Source organism: Solanum lycopersicum, chromosome 7 (assembly GCF_036512215.1).
Source record: "Solanum lycopersicum chromosome 7, SLM_r2.1".
NCBI classification, from domain to species: domain Eukaryota; kingdom Viridiplantae; phylum Streptophyta; class Magnoliopsida; order Solanales; family Solanaceae; genus Solanum; species Solanum lycopersicum.
This window is the reverse complement of record NC_090806.1, coordinates 55,417,711-55,427,565: the sequence shown is the minus strand read 5'-3', so window position 1 is coordinate 55,427,565 and position 9,855 is coordinate 55,417,711. Positions and strand designations below refer to the sequence as shown.

Below are 9,855 nucleotides of genomic sequence, written 5' to 3'. Positions count from 1 at the left end.
TATCAGATAAGGAATACTATCTACAATGTAATTAATCGACATCCGAAAGGCTTTTAAGAAATCCCAACTTAGTCACAATTTATTTCTTTTTAACAACACAGTGAAATCACATGAAGCATCGAAAAAACGGATCAATCAACCATGTTTTGATAGCGAAGAAAGAGTTTTAACAACAACATGATGTGTACTTGCAGCAAAAATCATTGGCAATGCCTTTGTTGTAGACTCGCTCAAAATTTGAACACCCACAAGATCAACTTCGTCTCTCAAAGAAATCGTAGTGCAGTTCACAAACTAAAAATTTCCTTGGTGTGTTGATTAAATTGTAAGAAAATCTAGGATAATTTTCTCTTTTGTTTCTTTTTTGGTTTTGTTTTTTCATGTCCTCCACTATTTTCACCCACCCAAAAAATTACTCCTTTTAATTGTAACTATTCTCTCTTATCCTTTAAAACATAATTAGTTTTTCCTTAATTAATTAATTTAATTGGATTGGGCCGGATCGATTCACTTAAATTCAATTGTATTGTATTGTCTAAATCTATCATTAGGTAACGACGACAAGACTCATTTTATGTAAAGATCGATTTGATATGACCGTGTTGTCATCTTAATATTTTTTTTGTTCTATTTTTATTTATTATATTATTTAGTAATTATATTTCGTCTTTTACCCAACTTTTTCATAGTAGATCTATACCTCACACCCTACTTTTTTTGGCGGTTTGTCCTTCAAATTATAAACGTGTGACATCATGTAATGACGAAAAATGATACAATCTATCCAAACACTATATTCTTTAAAATAAAACAATACAAATAATACAATACGATACATTATGAAATAATACAAAACAACCATCCAAATAAAGTTTTAGGGAAAGGAAACACATAATTTTTTTCTTATTTTATGATTACCTTCAACAGATAATAACTCTATTTATCCTAGTTAAGTGAGTGAAACATGATGTGAGCTCCATGTTGGGGTTGAAGAGTCATAACAGTGTAAGGAGCATGAGCATAAGTTGGTGAGAGCTTAAAGGAGAACTGCTTTAGTATCATAGACAGTGCAATCTTTGCTTCTAGCATGGAGAAGTTTTGACCAACACAAGTCCTTGGTCCCCATCCAAATGGCATGAATGCCATCTGTGTTGGATCTTTGCAAGCATGTGAAATTCCTTCAGCAAACCTCTCTGGTTTAAATTCATCTGCATCGTCACCCCATAGCTCAATGTCGCGATTAATTAGCATTATAGGTAGTGTCAGATCCACTCCTGCTGGAATAGAGAGATCCCCTATTCTACATTCTTTGTAAGCGCGTTTGTACAAGGCAATCACCGGTGGATATAGCCGGAGCACTTCATTAAGTATCATGGTTACCTGCAAAAGAAAAGAGTTTCTCAAATTCATGCGATGGTTGAACCAAGATTTTCACTCAGCGGTTCAAAATATGAAAAAAGTAAACATATGAAGAAGTCAAAGAGGATTCAACATCTATTGTATATACACAAAAATAATTTTAACCATGTAGAAATGAAAAAGCCAAACTGAATTTGTTTCGAAAGATGTACACTCACAATTTTGAGGTGACTTATTTCTTTAGCATCAGGATTCTTCTCCCTGAAAACTTGTAGAACTTCTTGCCTTGCCTTCTCTTGCCAATTCTGATGAATAGACAACACAATGAGAGTCCATGTCAACCAGCTCGATGTTGTTTCATGACCGGCAAGGTAAAACTGTTTGCATTCTTCTATTATGTCCTCCTTTGTCATCTGACTATTATTTACTGAATTATTCTCATTGTTAAATTGCAACAGCAGGCCAAGTAAGTCATCTCCCCTTGTTTCCCCTGTTCTGATCATGTTCTCCTTTGTGTCCACAATTTTTTTAAGCATTGAAGTGATCCTTCTATCCAAGTCCTTTCTTCTTCGATTCTTTTTCGTTGGAACAAATCTGTATATCATGATTTTACTTTTCAGAACAAAAGAAGAATCATTTGAAGGTAAGAAAGTTGAATGCTATAGTTGTAAGGAAGTTTACCTAAAGCCAGGAATATATAACATTCCCATAGCCTCTAACACAAGTTGTTGTAGTTCTTTTTGTAGTTCTAGGATCTTCATTCCATCTTCGAAGCTACTTCCAAATGCTGTTCTTGAAATGATATCACCGGTAAGTTGTTGAAATTCGGGCCATATATCTATTTCTGAAGTCCCCTCAGGGCTAATTGTTTTCATCCACTTCTCTATCGTAAACGTGCAACTTTCTGCAATTGTTGGGATCATTCCCTGTAAACACATACCAAAATGAGTATAATATGCTCTATGATGACTGATTACATCTATTCATTATATATACAGGGCTACTTTGTCAAGTTCCTTTGAGAGAGTCATCTAACCCCTAGGTAATCTCTAGCAAAAGGTATATATATATATATATATATATCCTCTTGGGTTGAGTAAGTTGAACTAAAAGCCACAAAAAAGAGCATTGTTGAAGTTGCAAAAAGCAACCTTCAATTTGTCCAAGTGGAAAGCAGGATTTATCATCTTTCTGTGCATAGCCCATTTTTCACCTTGTAGAGTTGTCAATCCTTTAGTAAGAATCAATACAAGAGGATTCAATGGTGGTAAATGAAAATGGCCTTGCTTATTTAAGAGCACTTCTTTTATCAGTGTTGGATCCGTGATGATCAATCTGGGTGATGTTCCGAGCCAACTCAGAGATAACTTCCCTGCAACCAAATTCATTTTAGCTCATACTTAGTAATTAAAAAGAATTATTCAAGTGAATCAACATTGAGTTTCAAATTACACCGGTGGAGTTTTCACTCACTAATACTTGAGTTCGTTGTCCTAGAATATTCATAAAGTTCAAATTATGGATATATACCTACGTGAGACAATAGTGGTAAAATCATATCAACTTACCATATTTTTGGACCATATAATGAGTGAAGGGATCAACACGCGACACAATATCGTGAGTTAAGCTAATTGGCTTGGACCATGCCTCATCCATTTGATTGCCAACATCTTTGAGGTCTCCAAGCAACAACTTGTAATGAGTTCCTTTGAATCCTTGCCGCTTCAAGCGCTTTTCCAGCAATTTTGGTTTCATGAAGATGGAGTAGAAAATTTTGACAAGAAAATAGCTTAATATAAGCAAGGGAAATAGTACTAACAGAGAAAGAAATACTACTAGATTTGCCATCAGTCTTGAGAAAGTGGACTACTTGAAGTTTGAATTCTAAGATAACCACCATAAGAGATTGGTCACTATATATACCCATTCCCAACATTTGGCCTTTGAAATTTAGTCAAACCTACTTGTTGGCTAAGATAAGATGTTGACAGAGGATGAACTAATCTTGGAGAATAAGGCAACAATTGTATATGTTTTTTTGTCTAGACAAAGAGCTAATTAGTAAATAATATGTTTGATTAAAGACTAGGACCAAACAATTTTCTATAAAGGTGCAATAAAATAAAGCAAAAACCGTGGATAGGCGGTTTAATATTAATATGATATATTAGTTGTATGTGAGATTTATTTTGACGTAGCAAATATTATATTAGTATTAAAATATAATTGTTGGGGCTGATTAACTAATATACAAATTCAAACTTCCATGTCCCAAGATAAATTACTTCAAAGCTTGTTATATCTTTATTTTTGGATAAATAATGGTGAATATATACTTGCTTTCGTGGAGAGCAAGATAGATTGATTCTGTTTTGCCTTCTTGTTGTGTTTGGGATAACTTTCAACCACATGGATAGTTCAATGTGCTCATTGGCGCCACCCATTAGCATGGCATACTGAATATGTCTTTTTCCCCATAGCCAACGATTAGTAACATTTGGTGTTGCTGCCAATTATGATGGTCGCAGTCAGTTTAACCTCAAATAAACCCAGTCAACTTGCATTTATGTTGATCAAAACGACTAAGTTTAATCACTTGACTAGTTACTAGTCTTTGTATTATAAGATCCTCTCCCCATGTGGTCAACATTCCATCCCCCTTATTCGTACGTGCCCCATCCCATCCCTAATAATTACATGCATTTACATAGTTCCCATCTGCAATTACATAACAATAGTTCCCATCTGCAATAACATAACATTAGTTCATTTAACAATGAACGATAGTATACGACTTTATACTATCTTCATCGGCATAGTCATTTAAGGTTGTTACTTGTTAGTATTGGCAAAAATAGGATAAATGTTAAGTCATTTTCAAGTGCCCCTTTGCTATTTCTCAATCTCCTCCTGAATTTAAGCAACAGCAAGTTCTACAGCCAAGTTTGCCTGAGCATCTGCATCGGAGTTCGCCATTGGACTCGTATGAGGGGAAAAAGAATGTGAATTCTGAGCTCAAAAATTTGTCCTTTGATGTTTTGGATACTATCTATATTCTATAGCATATCCTGCTATAAGAATTATTTAATGTCTATGCTACGAAGACACATTTTCCTCATTTTGACAATGGATATTTCATTACTGATGCAAGTGAACAGAAATAACAACTGGCTTACAGGAGTACTTTCAGTTAGAAAAGTGGGGTATACTAATACATTTAGCTGTCCAGGCAATTATAACAGGAAATATGACAATTCTTATTAACATCTATATTGCAAAAGAAGTAAATGAACTATATCATGCTTGATGCATATCCATTTCTTCAATAATTCAAATTAGTTGAACATTACTATAAACAGTGTTGTGGAGCATCCTTTTCTACACCTGATTACTATACCGGGCTCTGTTTTTAGAACAACCAAGCAGAGTTACTACACGCAATTGTCATGTTATAGAAGCCGTTGAGCATCCATCAACATCAGCCAACCCTTTCAATGGAAACAATAAATACCCTTGTCACCACTTAAAAGATGCTGCACTTTCAATTATATATACCAATCAAAAGAGACAGTATGTGGAAAAACATAAGATCAGCTACATGAGGTAGTGGGGTAAACTGAAAGTGGAATTATGGTAGACAAAGCGGGGGAAGGAACAGTAGATAGATGCACCGGAAATAAGTCTGAGGTGCCTAAATAAAATTAAAACTAGAAAGATTGAAGTACAATGGTCCTTCTGACTTGTGATATGCTATATAGAAAAAAATACAGTTTTCAACCGATACTAAAGTTCCTAAATAGTTTTATCAAGTCCTAAGATAGTCAGTAGTTAATTCAAATACAAAATGAGGAGAACTGACACTTCTTACCTATGTAGTCAAAAATATTGCCTGAATACAGTTTATTTTTCTTTATGGAAACTCTATGGCTTTTCCTAGTGATTCAAGGACAACAACAATCACACTCTCTTTGGATCATTGCTTATGAATTGTTGGAGAAATAGCAGGGGCACTTTCTTACTTTCATCCCTGTGCTATCAAATCAAGTAATATATTGTTGGACGAGAATTATGAAGATGTAGTTTCTGATTTTGGCTTCCAAGATTCGTTCCTCTTGAAAAGAATCACTTAACAACACAAGTTGGAGGCACATACTGTTACTGGTACAGTGAATACTTTTGATCTAGTCAACTTAATGATAAAAGTGATGTTTTTGCATTCGGTGTGGTTCTTCCGGGACTTCTTACAACTCAATTGTATGCATCTAGTAGTCAAAAGAACAACAATACGTTTCAAATCAATGTACAAATGAAGTCGTCTACTAGAAATGGTAGATCCTGAGATTACTAGAGGTGTTTAATGACAGGAGATGATCCATATTGTTTTGAATGTCATTTTCACAGTTTCAACTTTCTTTCAACTATCCTTTTATCACTTCCTTCAAGTGTTATAGCCTGCGTAATCAAACAATATTTGTGAGAACAAACACACAAATCTGGTTCATTGTGCCCTGGAAAACGACTACCTGCTAAAACATCACTATTGCAGTGTATACAGCAGTCACCTTCATGTATGGCTACTGAAGCTAAATAGTACTAGAAAGTTCATACTAGATAGGATGACAAGCATGGGAAAATGCTATAATGAAAAGGAAACATCTGGAAAAGTTCAAGATACAAAAACAGTACATAAATTGACGGATAACTGAATTTATTTAGCCATATTAAAACGCAAATCATCAGTACATAGGGCAATTAACTCTAGAAAGAGGCAAGAATAACCTCAACTACTGATCATAAACCTTCTCAAAGGCTAGCTGATTGAGTAGGAAGAACAGCATAATCCACCACAACAGCACCATCCAAAAACTCCTTAACCTTCTCTTTCTGCTCATTCGCCAGCTCCGTTTGCGACTCCAAAGCTTCCAATTCATCCACTCCCTTGAAAACCGCAATTGAAGCAATCGAAAAACCTTTCGCCCTACCAGGAGAAAAATTCTCCCCAACAGTCAACTGTTCAATCCCAGAAAATTTCTCTTTGATTCCCCCAACCGCACTCAAAACTTGTGATTTTTCATTTTCCCCCAAATTCTCCTTCAATTTAAGAAACGTCAGCCTCATCGCTGAACCAGGCGGCACACCAGTCGGACCAGAGAATTCAATCGGAACCCAATCAACAGCCATGATGTCATCAACCACCGGCAAGACGTACTGCCTAACAACACTTACATGGTCAGGGTGTGCAGAGTAATCAGCCAAGTCGGACTTAGACTTGTACCGAGAATGAAGAATGTGAGTGAAGGAAAAAGAGGAAGATCTGTCACGAATAAGGGGACCAGAACTGAGATGAACTACTTGATTGAGAGAAGTCAAGCTGTTGAGGTTGTTAACCATGGCGGTAAGCTTTGAAGGGTCAGCATCAGGTTTGGCTTTGAAGAGCACCACATGTTCGACGATTTGCTCAGCAGACATTTTGATAGAACGATACAAACAGTACGGCTTGAGATGGCGACGAGTGATGGCGATGGCGGTAGGAGGGAATGCGCGAGGCGATAAGAAGTGAGAGCAAGCTACTGCTGTACCTGACGTTTTGACACCCAGCTGCATCATTATTTTGGATCCTTCGATTGCTGCTTGCTTTAGGTGGGTCGTCAATTTCTCAATGATGACCAAATTGTAATTTATATTTATTGTCTTTACTAAGATAGAATTAATTATTTATTTATTTTCAATTTTACTCCTACGGTCTTTGTAAGTTTGAAATAAATTTGGGTAAAGACATAAATTTCCTTTTGAATTTGTATCGAAAAATTAGTTATACGTTTAAATTATCATAAAAATTTCATAATAATTTTTTAAAAAAATCGCGTCACAGCATTGTTATTGAAATAAAAAAATTAAAAAAATCAAAATATTTCGTAAACCCAACCCCCCACATCACTTCTTCTTCACACCACACCCTTTCATCTTCTTCACACTCCATTAACAAGAAACAACCAAAAAATAAATTACTTTAAAAAGGAGTTATATTTCAAAAGGTTTCAATTGATTGAGCTTTGGCGGACATTTTTTATTATTGAGTGATCGATTGAAAATGGAAAGAAACTTATTTTTCTATTATCTCTATTTTTTAAAAATCTCCAGAAAGAACATGAAAAAATAACGAGTTGAAAAATTTACAACTAAAATCCACAACAAATAACAATGAAAACTTAGTTTCCATGGCCAATCAATGTAAGAACATGAAGCAACCTTCTTAAGGGTACATTTTAAAATGAAAAAGTTCTTTCACTCCGAAATCAATTCCAGATTACGTGTAATTTCCTTGGTGGTCATTGCTAAAAGTTCTTCTTTCCCATTTTACAATGAAGAAGATAGCATTATTAGAAATTTTTAATAATTGATTAGAAATTAATTAATATAACTATAATTAATAAAGGGATAATGTCCAAGTACCCCCTCAACCTATGTTCGAAATCTCAGAGACACACTTATACTATAATAAGGTCCTATTACCCCTCTGAACTTATTTTATTAATAATTTTTTACCCCTTTTTAGCTTACGTGACACTATCTTGTGGGCCCAACGATGGTTGGCTTTTTTTTCCGAACTAGTACCACGTAGGCTAAAAAGGGGTAGAAAATTACATATAAAATAAGTTCAGGGGGGTAATAGGACCTTAGTATAGTATAAGTGTGTCTCTGGGATTTCGGGCATAGATTGAGGGGGTACTTGTGTATTTTCCCATTAATAAAATAAAATTTAAGAAAATAAAGAAAAGAAAGTAAAAAAAAATAAAAAAAAGTAGAATTTCTGATATGGCCCTGACGTGTCAGCGAATGTGACACACCACATACTATGAGAGTGGTGTTGCACATAGCAGGGTGCTATTAAAATCACTTTTGAATAGTAAAAGTGTGTAATAGGTCGTCATGATAGTTGAAATGTGTAAATGACTTTTCGATACAAGTTCAAGGGGAAATCTATGCCTTTTCCCAAATAAATTTTAAAGACAAAAAATTTCTTTTTTCAAAAAGTTAATTATGAACAAAGGACAAAATAATAAAGTTCAATTTAGAGAAAATGCCTAAAGCCCCTCAGCCTATACCTAAAATTTCAATTACACACTCTAACTTTATTTGTGTTATATCATCCTTGAAAAATTTAAAATTTATATAATTTACTCTTTAAATGCTGAGTGTATAGAGTGAGGATCAAAACAAATGATAAAATTTTATTTTTAGAATTTCACTTCATAAATATGTATTTTTAATTATTATTTTTCTTATTTATTTCCTTTCTTCTTCACATCAACATAAATCAAATCTCTTCACCTTTCAACTTTTCTAAGTTGCAGTGACTGTCACATTCATTGGATTCAACATGTGATTTAATTATTCCTCTTGATTCTAGAATTTTAATTTTTCAATTTGTGCATGAATTTAGGAAATTTTGAAAATCAACTTTTTATTAATATTATTAAAATTGTTAATCATCATTTTACATGCCTAACCACATGGACAAATAGGTTAGAAAATTCTTGTCTTGATTTTTTTCGTGCCCTAATTTAATAACTTAAATTCATGTTCAGAAAGAATTTTGGGTTCTCAAAACAAAACTCATATGCGATTTTAAAAATAGATAGATATGAAAAGATTCATTGTTATGTATCCATTACCTCAATTTGAAGAATTCGACAAATTCATCCATGAAAATAACTTGAGTATCAATCAAATGACGGATGAAATGGTTAGGAATAAAATTCTCGCCATATTTTACCCTTCAAAACACTTGTTGCAGTCATGGATGATGAAAACATGAAACATGTCAACTCCTCCAAAACTTGAGTTTTATATATATATATATATATATATATATATATATATATATATATATTAATGGTGTAATACTTGATAATCTTAATGGTATGAAGGAAGAAGTGAGTTGGGTTGATTGATAAACTTTTAATGTTTGCAAGGAAGATGAAAATGGTGAAAAAAAGATCAATCAATGGGAAAAAATGAAAGATTATCAAAGATTATAATTTCACCTTTCAATAATAAAACTTGACATTTCATAACGGCACATTTCATTACTGTGATAAGCATTAATGGCTATTCTTTTTGTTCTTAAGTAATTATAAGAGCAACATTTAGGAAGCATGAGAGAAGAAGTTGTTCCAACAGTGAAAGAGCCAATGCTGGTAGTCTTTCTACAGATTGGGATAGTGTTAAATCATCCGGTGCTCTTGCCAGTCTTGGTGGTAGGGTAGTAAGTCACTAAGAAGTAGTTGTTGAAGTAGTGTGGTAGGAAAGATGCAATAGCCGGGAACAAGCTGAATTGGAATTCTTACTTGACATTGCGTATTAAAAAGAGAGATTCTCCGTGTCGAGAGAGATTTGAGATTCTATCTTCAAATTGAATATTCTATTAAATAGAAGTATTTCATCATCATTTCGTTAGAATCAATATAAACCAACACGTCATATTATGCA

At 33.9% G+C, this 9,855-nt stretch overlaps 2 protein-coding genes across 2 annotated transcripts; both read right to left on the bottom strand.

Moving 5' to 3' along the window:
* Window positions 1-781: 781 nt before the first annotated feature.
* LOC101256104 (cytochrome P450 72A397) lies at window positions 782-3,311 on the bottom strand. The gene is made up of 5 exons (XM_004243671.5): window positions 2,928-3,311; window positions 2,511-2,731; window positions 2,041-2,285; window positions 1,578-1,953; window positions 782-1,380 (listed from the first exon to the last, which is right to left on the bottom strand). The coding sequence occupies exons 1-5, from the start codon at window positions 3,208-3,210 to the stop codon at window positions 946-948; spliced, it is 1,560 nt and encodes a 519-aa protein (XP_004243719.1). The 5' UTR covers window positions 3,211-3,311; the 3' UTR covers window positions 782-945.
* Window positions 3,312-6,053: 2,742 nt separating this feature from the next.
* LOC101256396 (stress-response A/B barrel domain-containing protein UP3) lies at window positions 6,054-7,356 on the bottom strand. Its single transcript, XM_010325710.3, has one exon. The coding sequence runs from the start codon at window positions 6,967-6,969 to the stop codon at window positions 6,166-6,168; it is 804 nt and encodes a 267-aa protein (XP_010324012.1). The 5' UTR covers window positions 6,970-7,356; the 3' UTR covers window positions 6,054-6,165.
* Between the last annotated feature and the right edge of the window lie 2,499 nt (window positions 7,357-9,855).

What these genes read in the sequence shown, in the direction of transcription:
- LOC101256396 (XM_010325710.3), bottom strand. Translation starts at nt 6,969, where the DNA reads ATGATGCAGCTGGGTGTCAAAACGTCAGGTACAGCAGTAGCTTGCTCT.
- LOC101256104 (XM_004243671.5), bottom strand. Translation starts at nt 3,210, where the DNA reads ATGGCAAATCTAGTAGTATTTCTTTCTCTGTTAGTACTATTTCCCTTG. An exon ending in TTATATGGTCCAAAAATATG is followed by an intron (nt 2,732 to 2,927) that starts GTAAGTTGATAT and finishes ATTTGGTTGCAG; the next exon opens with GGAAGTTATCTCTGAGTTGG. An exon ending in TCCACTTGGACAAATTGAAG is followed by an intron (nt 2,286 to 2,510) that starts GTTGCTTTTTGC and finishes ATGTGTTTACAG; the next exon opens with GGAATGATCCCAACAATTGC.